The following is a 25,169-nucleotide window of genomic DNA, read 5'->3' on the forward strand; positions in this document are numbered from 1 at the left end:
AAATGACTTTTGAAAGTTTTAAATATGCTTTTTCTTACTTGATTTCAATCTAAGTAACCAAGTGAGGCCCCTTGCAGATAGATATTTCACTAGGGGTAGAAATATTTTTGTGCCTTAGATGATTCCAGAAATTTTCAAAGTTAGACAATAAAAGCACCAGATTCCTCAGCCATTGCCTCTTGGCCCTGTGCTGCAAGTCCTCCTTCCTTTTCCTGTGTTGTGTATTAACCACATGGAGTGTAACACCCTTGTGATAGTTTCATATAGCATGCTGGAGTGTGTCAAATGATTTCACAGAATCACTAGGTTGGAAGAGACCTTCAAGATCATCAAGTCCAGCCCATGCCCTAAACACCTTAACTAAACCATGGCACCAAATGCCATAGCCAGTCTTTTCTTGAACTAATCCAGGGATGGTGACTCCACCATCTCCCCAGGCAGGCCATTCTAATATTTTATCACTCTTTCTGTGAAAAACCTCTTCTGATATCCAACCTATATTTCCCCTGTCACAGCTTGAGTCTGTGTCCTCTTGTTCTGACATTTGTTGCCTGGAGAAAGTGACCAACCCCCACCTGACTACAACCACCTTTCAGGAAGTTGTAGAGAGCAATAAGGTCACCTCTGAATCTCCTTTTCTCTAGGCTAAACAACCCCAGCTCCCTCAGTTGTTCCTCATAGGGCTTGTGTTCCAAACCCCTGACCAGCCTTGTTGCTCTTCTCTGGACACACTCAAATGTCTCAACGTCCTTCCTTTGCTTGGTGACACAGCTAAACTTCTTGAAACTGGCTCTCATGAGCACGGAGCATCCACCCACTTGAAAGGGAATGTGATGGCTCACTGTTACATTGCTCTCCTCTTCGTTCCCTCTGCAATACCAAGAAATGCACAGCTGTTAGTTCCTTGTGGCACACTATCGTGGGATAGTACTTTTTCACAGGCTGCTACTTGCAGTATAACACATTCAGCTACTTGCATATATCCTGAACACATTCAGGTTACACATTCAGCTACTTGCATATAACCTGAGGGAGTTTTGTCTCATTAGAAGTGAGTGAAAAGCCTGATTTTGCCAAATGTCAACTCCTGTAATATGGGATGTAGGGACATGAATCTGGAAAGACTTTCTCCATGTTACTGGTGAAAATACACATTTGATACCATGAATTAGAATAGGCTCTGCTGTTTTTCAGCCAGACTTCCTGGCAGTGGAGATGCGACGTGGTAAGGTAGCTCTTCTTTGGGATTTGGGCTCCGGATCAGCAAGAGTGGAATACCCTGATTTACAAATCGACAACAACAAATGGCACAGAATACATGCCACCAGGTAATTAAAATGAGAATGTCATAAGTGTTGTACACAAAGCATCCACTGTTTGAATGATGTCCGCTCATTTTCAGTGATGAGATTTTGCTTGTCGTTAGAAAGAGAAGCCAACAGTATGTATGTGTTGATTAGGCCTGGTGATTTCTATGACTATTTATTAGTATTTGTATTTGGCAGGTTTGGAAAAACAGGTACACTCAGCATAGAGGAAATGAACTCCAATCAGAAGCCTTCACCTAAATCTGGAACCTCTCCGGGGACAGCCAGCATATTGGATGTTAACAAGTCAACCCTAATGTTTATTGGAGGACTTGGAGGGCAAATCAAGGTTAAATTCTGAGATCAGCATCCTGTTAATTGCTTTGAACATGTTTGAGAAATACTTTTGCGTTAGAAATAATTGTAGAAATAATGCTTGATTTGGTTACTTCATCAAGAAATACCAGGTACTCTGAGCATAAAGCAGAGATGATCTAAGGGTCTTCTTGTATCGTGAAGTTAATTTTCCCTGGAAATTTTTGCATAAAGTTTTACCCAGGGCAGTCTGTGTGAGCATGTACCATGTACAGACATTATCAAAAGGTTTTGTTTGCTTATTCCATGGCAATTGTTATTCATGCCATGAGGAGTGTGTAAGTAGGTCAAGGGCATAGTTATTTTACTGTTTTGATGTACTAATCTATTATTATTTCAGTTTATTAGAACTGTTAATAGTTACACTAAAACATGTTGTTCTCTTATTATGATTTATATCTAACAAAGTTGAAGTTCAAGGAAAACAACCAAGCAAAAAGTTTGCTGCATAGTTTTCAGAGTACTTAACGTTAATTGTATTCATGAAATATTTCTTTTCTTATAGAAATCACCTGCTGTTAAGGTGACCCATTTTAAAGGGTGCCTAGGAGAAGCATCCCTGAATGGCAAATCTGTTGGTCTTTGGAACTACATAGAAAGAGAGGGCAAGTGCAATGGCTGTTTTGGAAGGTATTTTGTCTTACTCTTTTTTTTTTCTTTACTTTTTTTAGAGTAATTTACATTTGTAATATTATATTTTTGTGTTAACTAAGCATATGGAGCTCAAATTGCAGTATTTCACTGATCATTAACTTACAGTTCTGAGCACATTAATCTCAATGTGTCAGTGGTATCAAATAACTTCTTTGTATGGAATTTCAATTTTTGAATCACTTTTTAGAGGAGTTCTATTGTTGCTCTCTATTTTGTGCATGGGAAATAGGGACTACCAGTGAACCAAAATACTGTGGAATCTTTGCTTTTCAGTAGTTTTCTGTAAGACAGATTTATTCTTTCCTAGGGTAAGAAACAGTGTAAAACAGTCTTAGAAAAAAAAATCGATAGCAAAACTGTAGCCACGAAGCTTGGTGCCTTTTGCAGACTATTATTTTTATGTTTAAAGAATAAAAAAGAAATATGCTTGTCCATATTCCCTTTGCAGACTGTTTCATGCAGAAACAGCAGAGGGTGCTGCTTGATTGTATGAGATATTTTTTACAAGTCTTGTACTGCAGGGAAAGGGACTAATAGATCACGTATTTTAAGTGCAGTTATGAAACGCATTTTGAGAACTGGATGCCATGTTTTAATTTAGAGGGTGTATGCTGTAACAATTGTTTTTTCCCTGAGGAAATCACTGGGTTTGGCTTTCATTTTTGTATATAAGGGAAGAACATTTATCTTGTGTGCATCCTTCCCCATGGCTAAATCTTGTGTTGTGAAGTTGCATAATGAAAGTGGCTGTTGGCTGGAATCCTTCGTTACTCATTACATCAAGATTCAAGTGTTTCCCCACACTTGATAAATTACTGCCTGGAGGCTGCACTGACTGAGCAGCGCCTGAAGGGAGCCAACCAGAAAGATGGAGAGAGACTATTTACAGGGCATGGAGTGACAGGACAAGGGGTAATGGATTCCAACTGAAAGAGAGTAGGTTTAGATTAGATGTTAGGAGGAAAGTCTTTACTGTGAGGGTGGTGAGATGGTAGATGAGGTTGCCCAGAGAAGCTGTGGATGTCCCATTCCTGGAAGTGTTCAAGGCTAGGCTGGATGGGTCTCTGAGCAACCTGGTCTAGTGGAAGGTGTCCCTCATGTGGCAGGGGGTGGAATGGGATGGGCTTTAAGGTCCCTCCCAACTCAAACTATTCTATGACCTAACTTTTCTTTTATTTTATATAAAAATTACTGGGAAAAAACAAATGTTCAGTTAACATTTTTATACTGGTTTTCTACTTCTGTAGCCCACAGGATGAGGACACGTCATTCCATTTTGATGGCAGCGGATACTCAGTTGTGGAGAAGGCACTCCGCTCAACAGTGACTCAGATATTAATATCTTTCAGTACCTTTTCACCAAATGGGCTTCTTCTCTATCTTGCTTCAAATGGCACTGTAAGAAAATGGATCTGATTCCTAAACTGTCATTCAGCTTATATGTATTAGAGCATATTACTACTTTTTTGTAGTTTTGTGCCATCACCTGTGATTGGCATCAGAAACTAAAGGACTAAAGACAAGAACCCTAGAGGACAACTCATTAGAGCAAATATCCACCTAAACTAAGGGCAAAATTAAACAATGAAAAGAATTATTTGCAATTTATTTACATTTTAGAATAAAAATAAATTATTTTAGACTAAGATTAATGATTACTTAACTAAAGGATAGAAAAGGAAACAGTAAGGACAACAATGGAAGAACCTTTTCAGAATGTAAAAATGTTTTGGAATTGAGCTTGCAGAAGGACAATATAATAATGAAAAACCATATTGAATTAAATCCATAAGATAGGAATTCAGTACACTGAAACAAATTAAATAAAACTCCTGCAAAAGCAATATAACCTAGACCCATCACCAGACCTTCATTGTCATGTCATGCAGTTTACTGCATACTTAGATGGTGGTTTTCTTTTCCTGAAGGAAGGAAAAGCTTTGTTTGGGTACAGATTCTTTCAGAGTCACTGCATTATTCATTTGCTGTATGTACTCACTGCCTGAATACATTGCACAATAATATCTGATTTAAGCTTTACAGTTCAGAGGGGGAACCTTCAATGCAATTCAGAAAGTTTTTTTTACTCTGTGAGGACGGTCTTTGCTTCTTGCAGAAAGAACATTGTAGTGTTTGATCATTATACTGTCAAACCAAATTACTTTCAACTTCATCCAAAATCAGGAAAATGTGACTTTGCTATTTAACCATTCTTCTGCTGAGTAATCAAACCTCATGATACATTTAAGTAAAGGTAATAACAAAAAAAAAAAAAAAATCAAACCATCCTTGTGAGGTACTTGTAACTTAATTTTCCTAAATAAAGTTAAGATGAGCATCTTGGGCCTATTAAATAGTACAGGGTACAGGTACAAGAGTTACTAAATCTTTTCCACACAGTAGGCCAAACTGCATGGCATACATTCTTTAGGAAGATTTTATTTCCAGGAATGTAATCTGTTTGTTTGTAATCTGTTTTCGTTTTGGCTTTTTTTTTTTTCATCCTCTCAGAGAGACTTCTTGTCCCTTGAGCTTGTTGATGGCAGAGTGAGGGTGACTTTTGATCTTGGTTCAGGACCCCTTGCTCTTACAACGGAAAATCGTTACAACAACGGAACCTGGTATAAAATCTCATTCAATCGGAATAAGAAGCAAGGTAGGCTACAGATTGAAAAGACTGGGTGTCTGCACATTTACAAATACAAAGATCTCAGATAGCTGCAGGGAACATCACTGCAACCAAATTTGATCACTCCCAATGCAGTGTCTTTAGCAGCCACACCTATGGTACATTGCTTTTAAAAGGACTATGGTGTAAATCTTGTATTTGGTTTAACACATCTCACACAGAGCAGGTAGTGTAGAAACTGCTGCACAAAACCTTACCAACAGTCTTTAAACACTGAAAGATTTTTGTCTGAGTCTGTAGATGAGGGATCACATTTTCTCTTCTGCATTTTAATATTACTTAGTACAACTGTTTTGTGGGGGCCTGTGTTTTGGCAATAACACATATGTGCTAATAGTTATAACATATTCTCATATGTATCTATTTTCCTGTAGACTTCTCCAGATTTGGTTTTGGCAGAGAGGAATGAATGAGATTAACGGAATAGCTGGAAGTACAATAAATTGCTTATTCTAGAAATAACAAGATTGTCCATACATGGTCCGAGTCAATGAATACATTTTCTTTTATTACGGACGAGATTGCCAGAAGGGAAAAATGTGTATTCATGTCCTTCTCCAGATCTTTACTCTTTTCTTTGCAGGAATTCTGGCAGTCATGGATGCATATAACCTTAATTATAAAGAAACCAAGCAAGGAGAATCTCCTGGGGTTGCCTCAGACCTAAACCGCTCTGATAAGGACCCAATCTTTATTGGTGGGCTGCCAAGATCGAGGGCTCTGAGGTAAAGTGTCTCACATTTTGCACCTCTGCTAAGACTTCTGTAAAGTGAGGGGAAAACTTTTACACCCCCTTATCTCCTCTGAAATTAGAGAAAAACAGTGAATTCTGAAGTTTAGTTTCTGGCCATGTATACCACATCTGTCCTTTGACTTCAAACTCTGATATGGTGCTTTCCACTGGTAGGTCTGATATTGCAGTTCAGATCAGAAGTAGTTTTGTTTTCTTCCTCCAAGGGGGATTTCCACCACAGCAGCTGCTACAGTCCCCTCCTCTGCTCTTTGGGGCAAGCATCCAGCTCTGCTGTCTGCAATGATGCTCCTTTGATCTCTACCTGTGCGAGCCTTGTGTTTTCCAGATGGCCTTTATGGGCCAAACTGCACTTAAAGATAAAAGTTGTATTTCATAATTCCTGTAATTCAGTAACTTGGAACAGAGGAAAAACAACTGTGAACAGATCAACAGAAAACATTGCAAATACATATTTTATAACATGTCTCTAGTTTATGGTTTTTTTTTTTTTTTTGTATTGCACATCTGTACTGAACTTGCAAAGTCACAATTCTTCCACTGGCTTCACTGTGAAAGGATAAATATGGCAAGAGAAAATCTAATTAAACTTTCTGCATGCTCTTGACAATAAAGTAAATTTGGGTACATTATTGGTCTCTGCACAGTTATTACAGAGTGCAGATTTGTTAATCTTGGCTGGCATTCTAGCCTTTAAGGGATTATGGCAGGATAGCCTTAGATTTCTCAGCCTTAAACCAGGAACCAAACCAGGCATCCTCCAAACTTGAAAACAGATTTGTTAATCTTGGCTGGCATTCTAGCCTTTAAGGGATTATGGCAGGATAGCCTTAGATTTCTCAGCCTTAAACCAGGAACCAAACCAGGCATCCTCCAGACTTGAAAACTGAAAAACTGCATGGTAGTCAGCTACAGTTACCCTTTTACACAATCCATTTTCTGTCAGCTGAAGATTCATCTTAAAGTTTTGGGAAATTACCTGACCTGACAGCACAGCATTACACACTTGTATGTTTTCATTTGGGCACAACATTATTTTGACTCTTTTTAAGACCGATTTAGTATCTGAGAGTAAAACTTCAAATCTTTTCACTTACGCCAGACCAACTGCATCCTTTAAAACAGATCTCTCTTCCTTTTCTTATTGAAGAGAAATTAATATTTTCTTCCAGAAGATTCCAAGTACTTCTCCTTGGAAAGAAAGCCTTGTTTTGTGTTTCAGGAAAGGTCTTAATAGTAGAATGTATGTGGGATGCATCAAGAACCTGGAAATATCTCGTTCCACCTTTGACTTGCTTAGAAATTCATATGGAGTAAGAAAAGGCTGTGTATTGGAGGTAAGAGACTTTAAAGTTTTGTGATCTGATCTTTAATAGAATAGTGAATATTTGTGTCTACAGTGAGTTGAAACAGATTTATCTTTAAAAATTCTAAGATAATCTAATCTATAGTTGATTTTTTTTCTTACCTGACACTATGTATGAATAAATTCAGTAATTATTTCTGTTCTTCATAAAATAGCCTATTCACAGTGTAAGCATAATGAACAATGGATATATTGAGTTGGTACCTAAATCCTTAAGCCCAGAGTCAGAATTGATGGCAACTTTTGCTACAAAGAACAGCAGTGGCATCATCCTTGTTGGACTCAGCAGGGGACTGGAAAAGCGACAAAGAAGACAAGCACACTTGGCAAGTACCGAAAACCGAAAAAAGAAGTTTGAGGATTATTTTTGCCGTTTTTATTTTGTAAAATCAAGTCAGGTTGCTATTGTGTATCTGATGGACAGTTGGAGCTTCTAGAATCCAAAGAGAAAATCTTACTATTTCCTGCTCTAAGAGAAGGAGTATGTGGGTGTGAGTGTATAAAAAAAACTCCTGCACTTTACCTAGAGTAAGTTTGACCAGAGAAATGTTCAGCTTTTGTGTTTGCTGTTAGAATGCCTTACACTTTGAGAGGTACCAATACAATTCCTACTAGTCTTTGAGTTTCATTAAAAAGTTTGCAACAAGTTTGGAGGTAAATTTTTCCCATGTATGTTCTATTTAAACACTAAATGAGTGCCTTGAAAATTGAGCTACAGTTAAAAATTAATCCTCTGATTAAATCTACAGCCCTTCTTTTCCATCGTGCTGATTGATGGTCATCTTGCAGTGCATGTTAATGCTGGAGATAGAGCAAGTACTAGAAAAGTAGTTCTTCAATCTGCTAATGGAACATACAGCGATGGACAAGAACACTCTGTCATCCTAATTCGGAGTAAGAGGTACATGTGACTACAAAGAGTACTACCTGTTTAATTATTGCATGTTGTTGTCAGTTCACTGCACTCTCTGAGGAATTGCCTTTGCTAGCTTATTAGGTGGGATAATCAGGGCTGTGTTTTTCTCCTGTCAATGCAGATGTTCTGATTTATGTGGTAATTGTATACAGCATACAGCCACTGATAGAGGTGTAGCTAAAAGCTCTCAAAATCTCTGGAACAGCTTGGGGCACTTGAGTACAAGCATGCTAAATAGTATTAGAGAAAAGATACACAGCTATCAAAATAATTTAGAAAGATATTTGACAAAACTTTACATTTTAAAAATCATCAACAGAAGGGCTTCCCGTTTTAAGACATTGAAAGGATTATCAAAGTGATAGAACCTTTATTTATTAGAAGAGGATGTTTTTGAGGCTGATAGGAATGCTTTTCATCTGAAAATTACTCTCTTAAGACCTTGTTGAATGTTTTCCCTACTTTATCTTTTTCAGGATCATAACTGTACAGGTGGATGAAAGTAAACCTGCAGAATTGAGGCTTGGTTCAGCAGCAGAAAATAGCCCCATTAATATTTCCAACTTCTACGCTGGTGGCATTCCAGCAGGAGAGGGCATCTTAGGGCTAAAATTGGCTGGCTCCTTTCATGGCTGTATCAGCAACCTTATTTTTAACAAGGAGTAAGTCAGAAGGGTAACTGCCTTGTTTTGGAAAACTGTGTATAGTAATTATTAAGTGTAGTTTGTGATCTCTTCCATGACACTTCCGTTTGCCTGGTTTTTAACATAAGATATGCATGATACTCATGATCTGAGTATTTTAACAGCCAGAAAATGGATATTACCAGCTATATTTCTAAATAGTATTAAAAATGTCTTTAATGTTTATGGAGATGCTGCACAAAGCACAGCTTTCTCTACTATAATTTCATCATCAGTGACAGACAGAATGGTTTTCCAGAAATGTTGTAGATTTATATTGTTCCATGGACAGATTATTTGCCGCTTCTCAATCTGTTTGTCACAGATGCCACTTCTTTCCTTTTCTCCTGATACTACTGAAAGACCTTGTAAAAAACTCTCCTTCTGCTTTGGAAATAAGCAGAAATGCACCTCTTAAAATGTTCTTTTTAAAAAAAAATACAGGCTTTTATATTTTACCACTTCCATGAAGTATGAGCATGTGGATATGGACAGCTGCTTTCTGACAGAGAAGCCTAAAACAGCTGTACATTCATCAAACATTGTGATTCAACCTGAACTTCAGGCTTTACCAGTTCCCCTGAGACCTCTCACAGAGACAAAAAAAGTACGTATTGCAGCAAAACTCAGTAAGCACCTATTTTGTCCTTTCTTTGTGGAGAATTATCAAATTACAGACTGTGTATATTTGCTTCCTCTGCAGTATGGAATGGTTCAATGGATGTTGATTTGAAATTATTGTTTCCTCTAAAGAAACTGATACTAACCTTTGCAGCAGCCTGTTGGCCATTTGGAATGGAAAAGTAGTTAGTCTTATCACTCTTCAGGCAGCAACAACAACAACAACAACAAAAGATAAAAAAAGTGGAATGATAATCTCCCAACAGAAGGACTTGACAGTACCTATTATCTTTAGTGTATTTGTGCCAAAGGGGCTTGGTGTAGATTTGCATTAGCTGTGCAGTTTTGCATTCACATTTTCCTGGTCACTCACATGCAGTCTCTGCTCTGTGTCAGAGAGGAGGCATAAACCACTTGAGAGACACACAGTATCTGAATGCAGCTTGCATGGCACCTGTTTCCTCTCACACAGTCCCTGTTTCCAAGAGAGAAGGCAGCATTACTTCTCTCCTCCTGCAGCTGTGCATCTTTATAAGGAAGGGTTTCCAAAGTGTCCTGAAACCATTTTCCTGTAGCAACAGAAAGCAAGATTTTATACATACAACTTAGGACCTTAAAAAGAAATAAGTTGTCCTTTTTAGAGCTAAAGTGTAGCTTTGGTTCATACTCTGTTACTCAGCTCTCCATACCCCAAATCATAACAAAAATATGTGTCCTCCTAAAATGGGAAAATATTTCTACCAAACCTATAAGATTTTCACACTGAAATTGTACCTTCCAGCATTTGTTATCAAAAGGGCTATCAATTAAGACAAAAAGTGAATTGAATATGTCTCAAACTACAAACATTTCTCAGTAGAAAAGGTCAGAGCTGTCTACGAGGCATAACTTAATCATTAAAACCATTTCTTTTTGAGCCTGAAGATAGGTTGGAATTATGCGTTTAGTTAATTGATGTTTTGCTGTGTATTTTGTGATTATCTTGTGGCTTAGTTTTGCTTCGTACAAAGCTCTGTGTAGACCCATTGTGACTCAACAGTTGCTGGGCACCACCAGACACTATCCTACTTAATAAATTCCTTTCATTAACAGGTAGTTTGTGCAAAAGATGAGCTGCCTGATCATGTTCAAGGTGCCCATCAGTTTGGACTTGCCAAAGGCAGCCACTTGACCCTACTCTTCAATCAGTCTGCTGTCAGGAAGAAGTGAGTATATCCTGAATTACATATGCACACAGTGTTATGTTGTATTGAGCTGCAAGAAGTGCAGTGATGGTTTTCATGACTGATCACTGCATTGCTAGCTTTGAACATGGTCCTCACTTCAGGTTTCTGTGGGCTCCTCATGGAAGAAGTGTCATATCCCAGATTAATGATCATGAGTTTAGTAACTCATGGTCAGAATTCTGCATTTTTTTTCCTCTCAGACTTGAGTCTCACTCTACCTTCTGTAAGTACTTTGATTTCTTTTTTCCACATAGAGCTCACATCTTGTCCCTATTCCTTTGTCTGATGCAGATGACATCTTACCCTCTCCTCCCTATTTTCTGCAAGTCCACCTTCAATGTTTGAAGGTGCACTTGAAGGAGAAAAGTCTACTGAGAAGAATAATTTTGTTGAAACCTAATGTGTGATAGTGCCTCTTTTACTTGTTTGAGAGGCTCACAACAAGGTTCCCGTCACACAGCCTGCAAGTCACTTGTATTTGTTTCTTTCAGCTCAGGACGTCTCTGCAGGCATTGAGAAAAGATTGTTTTTTCCCTCTAGCCCTTCTGTTATAGCTTCTGATCAAAGGACATTGCAGAGGATTGATGCCATGTAGTCTGAACCTGGTGTCTCCATAATAATTGGCTCATTCATCTCCTCTACCTTTTAAGCCTCCCTCTGTTCTCAGTCTGCCCATAATATCCCAGAAAGCCTGGCTAATAGTAATGGATGCCATAAAGCTATCCTGGAATAGGTTCCTTTCTTGGGGCAATAAGCAAGCCTGCAGTCACAAACAGCTGAACTTGTCCCTCTTAAAGTTCATCTCACTCTTTGACAAGCACTTTTTTCTTCTTCTGACAGGCACAGCACTGATTTCCATTATGAAGTACATTATAAGTCATGCTTTCTTAAAATCAACCCAAATTCTACTTTTCTGGCCTTTGTAATAATAAATCACCTTTCATAACAATAAATTGGTTCAGGCTGTTCTCTGTGTCCAGAAAAGCTTTTCATCACTGCAGAAGAAATACCTTTAAGTAACACTGAATTTTTATTGTCTAGACTTTCCGTCCAGCTGGATCTCAGAACCTTTGCCTCCAGTGGCCTGATTTACTACATGGCTCACCAAAACCAGGTTGATTATGCAGCCCTACAGCTTTATGGGGGACAGCTCCATTTCTCATTTGATTTAGGCAAAGGCAAAGCAGTAGCTCTTCACCCTGCTGTTGTCAGTGATGGAAAATGGCATACGGTAGGTGGTTGTCAATCTTGTGCTCCATTTTCTCTTCCCTGGAGGTACTGGTATGGATTTTGCTTGCCTTTTCTGTGCAATTTCTGTGTTGCAAAAGCACACTGGTTCTAACCCAATCGTGAAGTCATTCAGAAACCTTTTATTTGATAATTATTTCCTTTTAAAATTGTCATTAATTCTACATCAAATCCATCTTCCAACTACTGTCAAGTATCTCAAACTATTGAGGAATTAATAGTTCATCAATTGTTTAATGATGATCATCTTCAACAGAGAAGGACCTAACAGAGAGGTGTAAAAAATCTGACCTTTTCCACAGAGAGCTTTCCATGCATGATGTCACCAAAGACCTGCACATCAGTGTGTGACAGTGTGACAGAGATTTATGGGTGCAGCGTTTCTCTTTTCTCCCACTTACCGCTTGTTGCCTGAACATGTCACAGCAGCTAGTGACAACAGGGAAGCACCATCTTTCCTTTCCTTGGTCGAGGCAACGTGAGAAAGGAGGACATTTGAAATGAAGGGAGGACTTAAGTAGAGTTAAGGAGAAATTATGTCTACAGCTTGGAGTGTCATATAGCACTCAGGGCCTTTTGCACAAAGATTGCGTCAGTCTCTGTTGGCCCAATTCCTCCAAGCAACCCACCTGCTACTGACTCTGGTTTTCTGTGTGAGAAGTGACTGTGATGTTTGCAGGAGTTTTAGAAGTAACTCTGAGGATATCACTTTTCCTAAAGGCAGGTGTGGATGACAATATTCATCCTGCTGAGCTTCCCCTCCCTTATCCGTATGTGAAGCCTTCACTCTAAGAAGTGGCTTCTGTGGGACAAAGTGATCGATGACACAAAGCTGCCAGCTTTCCTAGGTGCCTTGGGAGTCAACAGAGTTCTTTTTGCTTTTTATAAATAATCAGCAGAAGAAAAAAACAGGAAAAATAACATGAAGAAAAGAAATGTGAACTTCTGTCAGAGATATCACAGTTAAGCTCTGCTGCCTTCCCTGAAAAGAAGAATGCTCCAGGACTTACTGCATGTTTAAAAATTACACATACTCACATAAAACTCCTAGTGACACTATCCACATTTTAAGAGCTGAACAGATTGCATCCAAGAGCTTAGCTATCTTTACTATCCAGGACACAAAACAGGAGCTTCAGCCTCCTTCAGAGATTAAGGCTGTCACACCTCTTCCCAGGTGGGGGTGATTATTGCAGTCCGTCTGCAATCAGAGCAAACTAATATGCATTGCTACTGAAAGAAGCACCACTTTTTTCATTCTCTGCCCTCTGTGCATACCACCCTGCTTTACCCATTTATCCCCTTACCAGTCCAAATGTTCATGAAACTTCATGTTGAACCTAGTCATGATTCTGAGTGGGGCTAAAAGTAAATAGAGAAGAATAAATGGCTAGCTAACTTCCCTCAGCCACATGTGAGTAATTGTTTTAGGGCAAGGCAGGCATAAGGACAAAAGTGAACAAGATGGACAGAACTGGAAAGCTTTTTGGTCCTAACAAACATAGCACTGCCTATCTTAAAAATGACAGCATAGGAATGTGCACTTCAGAGAGCTGAGATGTCTCAGCTGTTGGGCAGCACAATAATTGCAGGAGGCCAGCACAGAATGCCTTTCTCCAAACTCAGTGACCTGCCCATATCCTAAGGCAATAAACTGGTGATTTAAAGAAATAATAAAACACTGAAAACCTTAGGCAGGGCATTTTGAAATCATTGTGAGCCCTTGGGGAGGCAAGAAAGCTGTTTAACTGCTCAGTTGTATTCAGAAATGGTCTTAGCCTCAGGAAGAATTTCAAGAGGTTGCCTCAGAACAGAATGTCAAAGCAATTGAACCACTAAACAATTGTCTTGCTTATTTCTATGGCAAATGATGGCTAGGTAACAAATTTAGCTTACTCATTTATGTTCGCATGCTTCCCTTTTTTCCAGGTAAAGACGGAATATGTTAAAAGAAAAGGCACAATCATTGTGGATGGACAGGAACTGGTAGCAGTCAGTGCTTTGGGAGATGGTAGCACCTTGGACGTGGAAGGGAAGCTGTATGTGGGAGGACTCCCCTTAGACTACGTACCAAAGAATCTTGGGAATGTAAGAAGGTTTGGGGTGGGGGGGTGCCTCTGGCATTTTGCAAGACTAGAATGAGCACAGCGCAGCAAACTCATCTAAATCAGCATCCTGTCTCTGACAGGATAAAAAGAAGTACTTAGGGAAAGAAGCAACAAGGAAAGTAATGACCCTTTACCAGATAAATCTTTCTAGCTTTCTATGGCTTAATGAGTCCAGCTACAGCTTATATCCTTGTGTGTTTATAATAGCCTTTAACAGAACTTTTTTTTTCATTTTATTTCTCTGTTAAAAATGAATAAAGAATATAAATTCCTGTCTTTCACAGTATAAGGTAAAAAAATTACCTACAATCTCAGACGTTTTGGTACCTGACTCCTATTGCATTCAAACAGAAATTAGGCACCTTAAATACCTCTTAAAGACCGGGTTTAGCTGTCTTTAAATTAAAGCATATTTTTAATACATGCTTTTAGAGGGTAGGTTTTATCACCTTCCTCCTTGTGCAGCATTATATTAATGGGGATATTCCAGTGATATGACAATGTTTCTCATAGAATTGTAAATGTCTTGATTTGGAAGGGATCCTCAAGGATCATCAAAGTCAAACTCCTGGCCCTGCACAGGACCCCCCAAGAGTCACACCATGTGCCTGAGAGCATTGTCCAAATGCTTCTTGAACTCTGTCAGGCTGGTGCTGTAAACACTTCCCTGAGGAACCTGTTCCAATGCCCAACCACCTTCTGGAGTGATTCAGATGAATCATTTTGATGAAGAGAACTTGCAAAATGCCCTAAAATTTTTTTGATTACTCATTAATTTGATGCAGCATGTTTGGAATGTTTTTACTGTTGGGTGTATCCCTACTCACAGTCAAGCAAATACAATTCTTCCTGTATGTTATAGACAGTGTATACTGTGCTTCTAAACTATTTGATTTTGACTCTTAAGACATTATGTGCCTTATATAATTACATGTAATACTAGAAATTTAATTACGTAAATATTTTAGATTCTGCTGTGTTTTGTTTAGATAATATTTTATCTACAATAAGATCAGGTGAATCCCTAAGAGAGCATTGCAGCAGTTTATACTAAACTGTCTCTTATGTCTCCATATGCTTAGGTTAGTCACAGTATTCCTGCCTGCATTGGTAGCATGACAATTAATGGCAAACAACTGGACAATGAGAGTCCTGTCTCTATCTTTGCTGTGAATAAATGCTATGAAACAGTGCAGGATGGTACTTTCTTTGATGGAAGTGGCTTTGCTGCTCTTGGTAAGTGTCATTAAATGAAATCAGTGCCTTACTGAATTAATGTTAATGAAAACATACTCCTTTCAGGTCTTACTGGAACTGTGTGTAATTAACTGACTCCTCATACAGTGAGTGCATGCCCTACATATGAATTTCTAACTGAGTCCTTTTACTTCATTCATGCAAAAGTGGTCATTTCTGCAAAGGGCTATCTTGCACAAACAAAAGAGATAATGATTTTAGCACTGGGAAAGAAATTAACTACATCTTTATTAGCTAAGAATATCCATGCTCATGATGCTAAGGTCTGATAAAGAATATGAAGACAAGAGACTTGTGAAGTGACATGAAGGATTACAATTTGCTCTTTACTGTTTCCTATAGATGAGATAGAATGGATTAAATCTGAATTAATGAAAAAAAAACTTATTTGGGAATTTATATTTTCCAGTAAAAATGGGAATTATGACTTCGGAAAATTATTTTCCAGAGGTTTTGCAAGGTCACATGCCAGCAGCATAATTAACAAATCTTTTAGACCTTCTAGTGGTAATGTATACATTTAACTCTGTACTGTGGGCTGCAAGTCTTTTTCTAGAAGCTTCTAACTTATTTTCAGTCAGAGAAGGCTACAAAGTGCGGTCTGATGTGAATATCACCCTGGAGTTCCGCACAACAGCGGTGCACGGCGTTCTTCTCGGCGTCAGCAGCACCAAGGTTGATGCGATTGGGCTGGAAATTGTACATGGCAAGGTAGGCTGCCCTGTGCAGGCACACTGATTTCACAGGGCTTGTTTGAAACTGGGAGGCTAGAACCCTTGGAATGCATGAAATATGCACCAGTGAAGTGTGATGGAGGCAACTTTCCACAGAATAAATATGCGAGAGACTTTGTCTTGAGGTTTCTCATTGCCATCTTATGATAAAATGTGTGATTAGCAGAAGTCACTGGAACTTTTTGGATCTTTAATTAGTGTAATTTATATTAGTGTGCAGCCACTCTGACCTTCTGTACTATATACCTTGTATTTTAGACCAAATATATATCTTTTTTATTGCTTAATACTTTTTCTGCCATAAAGCTATCCTTGTCCTTGAGAAAAATATTGCATCTACAATGCACGCTGTTTTGTAACCTCTTCTTCAATATTCATGAGCAATTAGCTTATTCTCTACTTCTACTGGCCATTATGCTCCAAAAACCTTTAAAAAAATCAATATACATAGTTCTCCAGTCATGTCTTGCATAAAAAAATACACACTTGATTGCTCTTAAGTATTTGTTTTTGCGGAAATAGCTCATTTTTTATTCAAAGCTTCCTAGCTAGAGACAGTGTTAAATATCAGTGTTTCTGTGGGATATATTTTCCCAGTTAGTACTTACATATTAATCCTCACCACAGAGTTGAGGAAATGTCTGCTGCTTTGAAAAATAAATACATGAAAAAAAATCAGTGCATTTATTGGCAATGACAAGTGCTTTCAGGCCATTCTTCTTTCTCTTCAATTATATACAGTGATTCTTCTTTCAGATCTAAGTCTCAGGTTCTGTGAAAAACATCTTGATTTGTATTTGTAAGAAACATTGAAATCTCTGGTGAAGTGTATCAATGGACCATTGCATAGGTAGACCTTATTGTTTTAAATGTTAAAAAACACTTTAGTAAGGATCTACTCTACCCATCAAAGTAAACATTAACCGTGCATATTGCCAAACATTTAAAATGGAAATCTCTGCACCAGTGTGATTGTGCTTTTATCTAGGCAGATTAGTTCATGTATTCTTACTTTATATCTTCATTGGCATCTGGCTGTTTGTACAGGTTTTATTCCATGTCAACAATGGGGCTGGCAGAATAACAGCTACATATGAACCAAGAGGCACAAATAGCTTGTGTGATGGGAAATGGCACAAGCTTCAAGCAAACAAAAGCAAACATCACATTTCGTTGATAATTGATGGGAATTTGGTTCACACTGATAATCCCTACGTCCAGTCAACATCTGCAGATACGAACAATCCCATTTATGTTGGAGGTTATCCTGGTAGGTACAATAATATTTCCCTTCCCTTCTGTCCCTCCTGTGCTCACTCTCACAAGAGTGACTCTTTAACGTGTGCTCCCTTTTGGTTTGCCATGGGAATTGTGACTGTGTACAGCTCAGCTGTTGCTTCATATTCTGCTAGTTTCTATTTTAACTTCAAAAACAGCCATGCAGAGGGGCTTTCTCCTCTGTTTTTCCTTCTTATCTTCCATTGTCCCCTGGCAAGAACTATTTCTGCAAACTCTGCCAAGTTTTTGCTGTGCATGGCTTATGCTTGAAAAGAGCAGTAACTGTCCATGTTGGGATGTCACAGTTCATACAAACATGAATGGAACTCGATGCTCCTCAGGTGTTGGTTTTATCTCTCATTTCAGAGGGGGAAAATTTTAATAACCTGGATCTTTGTATTTTTTTCAGTTTGGTGGAAATAGATTTTATATATTTCATGTTTGTTTTTCAGCTGATGTCAAGCAAAACTGCCTCACAAGCAAGAGCTCATTCCGTGGCTGTTTGAGGAACCTTGTTTTGACCAAGGGCCAACACACAGAATTGTTTGACTTTAGCAGAGCTTTTGACCTGCGTGGAGTGTTTCCTCATTCCTGCCCTGGGGCTGAGCACTGAACTGTAGCAAAGCCTGTCTGGACTGGGAGAGGGTTTGTTGGTTTTTTTTTGTTTTTTTTTTTTTTTTTTTTTTTCTGTTGATCTGTTATTTTGCATTCTCATTTTTTAATGAAAAGAAGAACTGATAAGAACCTGCATCTATTTGATTTTTCTGGTTGTTTTCCAACTCAGGTCCTATTTTTTTTTTTTAATCAGAAGCTCGATATCTGCATTTTAACTAAATGGTTTTAAACAACAAATACCTCTACAACAATTTTAATGGCATTAATTGAGTATTTTTCTTTTGGGAATTTTTATTAATCAGTGTTTACACTATGTTTTCTTTTGATTACTTGACAGTATTTCATTTTATTGTGTATTGGTGGTTTTGTAAGAAGGTAAGAATTTTGGATCACATAATAAAACTACAATAAACTGCATTATTTCATGTAGCTCAGTTGTTCATGTATTTTAGTTAGAAGAAAAAGAGCTGGAAGGCTGAGAAGTTACAAGTATGCCCACTACAGGGGGGTTGGAACTAGATAATCTTTAAGGCTTCTTCAGGGCCATTATATGGCTCTTATTATATGAAATGTAAGTGGTCATAGTCCAGCAGAGGGAGCAGGAGACTGACTAAAGGCATAGTTTTGAAGGTCTCTGATTCAGTTTAATGAATAGAATTTTCTTAGTTTCACTTCATAGGGTAGCTCCAGCTCTTTTTCCTTGTGCCTTACTATCCAGTGCTTCTGACACTCATTATAGATACATTGGCTAGATGGATTATGTTCCTGTTTATGCTTTCATGGACTCAGCTTCAGGACAAGCAGCATCTCTATGGCACACAGATGCCTGTGAAGTGATGTGTTGCTGAAGAAACAATTTGGGTCTTACTTGGGAAAAACTATATATTTTGGCAGTGCAAACTCTGCATCATTCTCTGGAAAACAGTATTTCTTATGGACACTGGGAGGCAGTTTTGAGGCCAGCCTGCAGTTGTATCTTTGTCTTTTCTTACCGTGCCTGCCTGTGTTTCTAAAATGAGTCTTCCAGTAGCTGTTCTTGAGGGAGGTTTGGGGGACATGTGCTCAATCTCAATCAAGTAAGGACATCCATTCATCAACTGGCCAGATTATTGAGCAGTGACAAATGTGTCCCATACTTTAATATGCATAGAATAAACATAGTTCTTTGCAAGTTACTTCCATCTCCCTTTTTTTTTCTCTTTGAACTAGCAGTACTTCTGTTTATTCCTTACTATTTTATTTGGCTTTTACTATGCATTTGTACAATTTGTTCTAATGTTAGTTTTTCTCTATGTATTTTGTACTAGTTTAAAAAATCCTGGCTGAAATGAAACTCCAAAGCAGTTTGCCATTGCTTTCAATGAGACAGGATTCCAAGCAGTGTGTTTTGTACATTGCATAGAGGTAATCCCAGGGAATAGCTCCTGGAGCAAAGAGCTCCTCCACTTCAGCAAGGTGGCAGAATGTGGTCCTCTGTTCAGGAGGTGGTCAGGTGCCTCACTGACAGCTGTTCAGGTGCTGTAACAACACAGTTCCTTTTAGAAGTTTTTAAATGGCTTTTCTGCCCCCTGCTTTATCCAAAATACACGTGTTTAGATTTGAAGAGCTGGCTCTGTTGTATTGTTTTTATTTTTGACATGGATACAATACAGTGGACACACTGCTGTACAAATACACTTACATGTTGGCGTATTTCAACAAAACACATAACATAATGAGGATTGTGAGGGAAACGTACATAGAAACACTTCACTTTGATTAGTGGCATTGTATTATTTTTCAGAGAAGACACACATTAATAGAAATCCACTGAAAAATAAAAATGAAACACAGTGTGTTTGTATTCATTGTCTGTTAACCCCAACATCTGATCTCACAAGGTTCACATTACAAGCATAACTTAGGCAACATGCTTTGGATAAAATTTCATCCATATGCCGAAATACATATTTTACTTCATCTTTTTTTTGTAATTTCAAATCTTGCCTCATACAAAAAGAAATATTTTGTCAGCATTAAGTAAATTGATAATAGATTAAGTAGTAAATGTCTAAGCCAAAATATTTTTTCCTGGAAAATGCAGAGTGAGGTAGTTAATATTATACATGGACACAGACACATTTGCACACACGCAGACTTTCTAATGACATTCGCTGCATATACAGGTTAAAGCATTCCAGTCTGTTTTGCAACACCTGCTTTTTACAATACTCTCTCTATGTGTTGATATGCAAAATGCTGTCCTTTTAGAACTGTGGAGTATATAAATGCTTGAGGCATCTTTGGAATTTCAGAAAATTTCTCTCTGCTTGCTACCACTTTCTTCCTAATAGCTTTCCACATATGTTACATTTTGTTAGGTGACAATCCTCTTGCAGCTTAGTTTTGACTTCAGATTCTGTTAGAAGAAACAAAATTTCTCATGCCTCCAACCAGTATCTTGAAATATAAGACCTAAAGTTGAGACCTCATATTTCAAAATGCCATTGAGCTTGTTCCATTTGTCTACTGCATATTAAATCAAGTTAGTGTACCAAAACAATACAAAACAACTTAATGTGGAACAGTATTAACCACTACACATGGGTCATTAGGGCCATTTGTATCAAAAGAGAATTACGACATTCTGATTCAGAGACAGGAGGTATTTGGCCACTCTATGTATAATCCAGTTCATCTGCTAATATGCACGTCTTATAAAGTTATAGGCCGTTTCAGCATAAAACAAGAGCTCACAGGGTGTTACATCATCATTTGACTATCCTAAGTTGTGAAGTGGTAAAGTGGTACAAAACCCCCTTGTATTCTATACAGAATGCAGGGAGATCTATTTCAGAAATAACACTGATGAGGTCCAGAACATGCTGAGCAAGTTGCAGCATGAAAACAGGGCTGCTCTGTCCTTTCCTTTGCACAGCCATTGAGAGCACAGAGTGAAGTGAGTGGGCAAGATGGAGGAGGTCAATGCATTTGTCTGAAAGTACTGTAGGAAGTTAGCTCATTTGCTATGACACTTCAAATTACTTTCTTAATGTTCAGGCTTTCTGTATAGTCACAGAATGCCTTTTAGTTTGCTATAGATACAACGATGCTTAACATTTATCTGATTCTCTTTATATTCAAAGCACTTTCCACATAAAAAGCCTTCGCTGAGTTTGTTCTTCCCAGATGGGTGTTCATTACTCCTGATCTGCTCAGGGAATTGTTTGGCTACATCTGAGAGTAGAATTTAACTCAGTTAGTTCTCATGTTGCCGTTACATGGAAAGTGCTAGTCCTGCTTTATAGCTGACATTCAAGGGCAGCATAAGCAGAAAGAGCTGTCCATTGCCACAGAGGGAACTAAAGGGTATCGGGAGCAAAGCACAAGACAAAACGTTTATGCTTAGTCCTATAAACAAGCCTCAGACCTACTATCTCTTGTATACTTAAAATAAATAGTTGTCAAAATAAGGAGTGTATTTTATAATACAATTGTCCTGGTTTTTTTTCCTGGCTGCAACTGTGTCTCCTTTAGTGTTAAGAAGAAAAAGGAAAAACAAAAGAAAACAAAACAAAACAAAACAACAACAAAAAACAAAACAAAACAAAACAAAACAAAACCAAAACCAAGAACAACAACAAAAAAACCAAAAGAAAAAACCCAAACAAACAAAAAACAAAACAAAACAAAAAACCTGCCAAAACAACTAGAAAGTTAAAAATGTCACTGTTTTAAAGAAAATGTTGCTCATTTTTTATCAACAAGAAAGAAGACAGGATCTGCCCTCTGTAGATATTATTGTTGCTAGTAAAGGTACTGATTCAATGTTGACTTCTTTCACTGACCACTACCAATGAAAGTTAACTACTGGAGAACACGATTAACTTGACACATTTTAGAGGGTCTGCTTCTGGTTCAGATCCTCATTGCACAACTTCAGCAGAGCATCACAAGTTACAGGCTTTCTCCACAGGACAGCAGACTTTATTCCTCCAGTTTACCTGGAGGACTTGGTTCAGAGTGCTTCTAAGTTGCTATGTAATAAACAGAGCTTCTGCCTCATCCCTGTGTCCAGATCAGGAACAAAAATCATTGCTCAGGCTGGGGGTGGTTTCAGTGTGCAACATCATCATCTAATGATGGGGACATTGCAGCGCAGTTGAAGACATTGGTTCCCACTTATTGCATATGACACAGATAAAAAAAACCTTGCTCTTTTCCAGAGATTTGTGATTTCCTTACTCAACAAACCTCTTTTAGTTCAGCAAAGCCCAAAGTGAGATGACTGACCACCACCTGCTCTTGTGACTAGCTCCAAATGTGACATCCTATCTGACATTCCCAATTCAGTGGCAGCTCACTATTCTCTTGTCAGGCTGTGTGTTTGCTTAGACTTCATGCCAGCTGCAATTTGCTATGTATTTGTAAAACCCCCAGGACATCTGGGCCTAGATTGGTTATGGTTTTAAAGACCTAATGTGTAAATTATTAAATCCCTTTTCTCATTGGAAGCCCTGTTTCTTCTCCATGCTGTATTGCAAGACCTGAACATAGATCTCGCTTGTTGATGCAGCTGAAGAGTATAAAAATTGCTTACATAGTAAAGCTAAAATAAACAAAATAAAAAGAATTAGGTTACAAATTAGAAACTATAATGTTTAACAGAAAAGGTGATGACTGTAAGTGGCACCATTAACACATCTCATAGTCTGGCATCACACAGATTTAATTCTGAGAGTATCAAGTAAAAGGCAGAGCTAGGGGCATTTGACCCTCTTCACCTAGCCTTTGTCTCCTGAAACTTGTGTGACAGGGGAAGGGAGGGGAGGGTGGTTTGTGGCATTACAATTGCACACAGCTGAGGGATCCAGACAGATGATTTTGGAAGACTGCTAGTGAGATATACAGCTGTATGTACACTGGGCAGTACAGCTGTCTGTAGTTCCTCCTCCTGCCTCCCTCCCCCAGCATCAGGTACTCATGAGGAGTGACTGAGAGACACAAAGCATTGCAGTAACACACACTGTATGGGTTTACTTTCAGGAGAAAGGTTTGGTTTTCACACAGCTGTCTTGGCACTGCTGCATGTTGAGCTCCCGCCTTCCATGCCTGACAGACATCTTCCCTTCTCCAACGTCTGTCATGCTTCTGTGTCATGCTGTGGTCAGTAGTGTTTCATTTATCTGATGCCACTGCATTATTTCCAAAAATTGTTCTAACACCAGGTCAGGAAACAAACACCGTACCTTGGTCTGCCCTCCTCACCTCCTGGGCCAACTGGCCCAAGTGTAATCCATATGAAAGCGTAACTGATGTGATATTTTTCCGATGATTTGGAAGCTGGAATACCAGAAGTACTATGTGCTGACCATCAGTTGGACAGTACAGTAGGAAGGAATGATGTCCTGTGGATACCATTTTGTTATGTCTCTGCAAGAGCTGCTTAAAATGACAGGCATCACTCCTGTCCATTTGGCTTTTGTCCAGTATACTGCTGCCTTCTGCTTCAGCTGGCTTTTGGTTTTATCACCCATTCTGCCTGAGGATTTGCATGGTAGACATCTAGCATGAATGCATCTGGATCCAAACAGTGCTGACCTGAAAAGGAAATTGTCAGCCATGAATCATATGATGTTCTGAGCACACAGGGACAGAGCTGTGTTAAAATGTCCTTCAATGTTTCTCTGACTTGCACACAGCAAGCCTAGTTTGGTGTGTCCATCCAGCTAACATCTTGCCTGGGTACAGAGAGGGTCTTTGGTAAATCTGCCAGTGATTTTACTCTGTGACAGTCATGAATTCACTGCCACTTCCAGGCAGGATGTCCTGCATTACACTGAATAATGGACAAGACATTTAGTCAAACGGTGGATATGGTCTCTTTAGAAGCACCAACAACACTGTTAGTCTAAGTGCTGCAGTATGGGGGATTTTATTTCTTTGGATTTACTGGGCTGGAATGACAACTCTCTGACTTCTACACTATTTTTAAATGCTGAAAAAGAGCTCTGTAAACAGTGTGTTCCCATACAGTAGGATCTTGGAAAGAAATGCAGGGACTCTAACAAGGTTTTTGGGAGTTGCCAATTTGCTGGTTAAAAAAAACCTCCTCTGCACTCCGGCTCTATCATTAGCTGGTGATTGGGAAGTTGTGGCTGCCTTTGCCTGAATGAGGATTTTGCGCCTCTTAGTTGAGTAATAAGGCAATAAATTCTAGAGCTAAGTTGATTTGTTGGACTATATTGCATTTACATGGGGTAATGAAGTAATTTCACTGGTAAGGTTACTTTGCTGTGACACAAGATTATGGTAAAATTTTTGTACGGTTACTTATAAGGTCACTGGGGTCCCCATGATTTTATTCAAGTGAAAGCAATATAAATGAATTAATGCATAATCAGCGGACTAAGGTACCCTGAAGGATCTAGGACTATAAAAATGATTTTAAATGAAGTTGCAAATTAAATGTCCCAATTTTATGAAAGACGATAGTAGGAATATTTGGGATTGTTTCACAAGGTCTTTAGGATCATTTTTCTTTTTTAGCATCAGTTGGTCATCCTGTTTGGACAGGCAAAACAAATCACTAATCCAATTTAGTTTTTTGCTTTCATCAGTAATAAAGACTGATTCCTGATTGCTGCTGAAGTAAGTCTGTGATGTTTTGTAATAACTTTACAGAAAGTCTTTAGAGCTGAATCTAGAAGAAATAAGAAATAATCTAATCAGGTGATTCACAACTGACTTCAACAGAGCATCCATAATTTTGGCATGAACAGAGAAAGGAGAGAGTAAGAAGAGAAAGAATTGTCTAATATCAAATTAAAATATGTTTTTTGACCTTTAGGCCAGAAACTTGTGGGGCAAGCCACTGTTGTTGTTATTATAAGAAGTGTCACTGCATGAAACAGAAGACGACAAAAGCCCTATTGCAAGGAATTTGCAATCTAAATAAAGCATACAGATTAGTGTGAGTATAGACCACCCATACATGCAGGGTCTGAATTCACAATTCTGTGGGTTTTTATCTGCGGGAGGTTAACACTTATATACAGTAAGAAAGAAAGGTCTTGGAAAAACGCTTGACAGCAAGGTGGAATGTGCTCGCAAGAGGAAGACTAAGGATCTCTTAACCATGGAAAAATGCTCAGTTACGAGAGTGAGAGAGGTAAGCAAAAGGTCAGATGAATTTGGCAAGACTGTAAGAAGCGCTGCTGAGATCCAGCCGCTGGGTTCATTCTCTCCTGTGGGGTGCCCCTACTGTCACTCTGGAGTAAGAATAAATAATGACATTGATTCTAACAGCTTTTGGGTCAGGCTCCTTTCCTCCAAATGGACTGGAGGGTAGGAGAGACCCAG

At 38.6% G+C, this 25,169-nt stretch overlaps 2 protein-coding genes across 3 annotated transcripts in view; one reads left to right on the forward strand and one right to left on the reverse strand.

Moving 5' to 3' along the window:
• The window catches only part of LAMA1 (laminin subunit alpha 1), an 82,266-nt gene extending 63,296 nt beyond the window's left edge, over positions 1–18,970 (forward strand). The window contains exons 47-64 of the mRNA XM_053977199.1: positions 1,195–1,328; positions 1,506–1,656; positions 2,188–2,312; positions 3,584–3,734; positions 4,848–4,992; positions 5,609–5,750; positions 6,999–7,113; positions 7,298–7,468; positions 7,892–8,043; positions 8,535–8,720; positions 9,186–9,348; positions 10,455–10,567; positions 11,630–11,819; positions 13,766–13,924; positions 15,027–15,180; positions 15,779–15,912; positions 16,983–17,205; positions 17,666–18,970. Of these exons, the coding sequence (XP_053833174.1) occupies positions 1,195–1,328; positions 1,506–1,656; positions 2,188–2,312; positions 3,584–3,734; positions 4,848–4,992; positions 5,609–5,750; positions 6,999–7,113; positions 7,298–7,468; positions 7,892–8,043; positions 8,535–8,720; positions 9,186–9,348; positions 10,455–10,567; positions 11,630–11,819; positions 13,766–13,924; positions 15,027–15,180; positions 15,779–15,912; positions 16,983–17,205; positions 17,666–17,826 (2,769 nt within the window). The 3' untranslated portion in view covers positions 17,827–18,970. The remainder of the gene's footprint in view (positions 1–1,194; positions 1,329–1,505; positions 1,657–2,187; positions 2,313–3,583; positions 3,735–4,847; positions 4,993–5,608; positions 5,751–6,998; positions 7,114–7,297; positions 7,469–7,891; positions 8,044–8,534; positions 8,721–9,185; positions 9,349–10,454; positions 10,568–11,629; positions 11,820–13,765; positions 13,925–15,026; positions 15,181–15,778; positions 15,913–16,982; positions 17,206–17,665) is intronic.
• Positions 18,971–19,439: 469 nt separating this feature from the next.
• ARHGAP28 (Rho GTPase activating protein 28) overlaps positions 19,440–25,169 on the reverse strand; it is a 76,102-nt gene continuing 70,372 nt past the window's right edge. For both annotated transcript variants that reach the window (XM_053994214.1, XM_053994222.1), the window contains exon 15: positions 19,440–23,408. In XM_053994214.1, the coding sequence (XP_053850189.1) occupies positions 23,317–23,408 (92 nt within the window). In that variant the 3' untranslated portion in view covers positions 19,440–23,316. The remainder of the gene's footprint in view (positions 23,409–25,169) is intronic.

This window comes from Vidua macroura, chromosome 1 (assembly GCF_024509145.1).
Source record: "Vidua macroura isolate BioBank_ID:100142 chromosome 1, ASM2450914v1, whole genome shotgun sequence".
Lineage (NCBI taxonomy): Eukaryota > Metazoa > Chordata > Aves > Passeriformes > Viduidae > Vidua > Vidua macroura.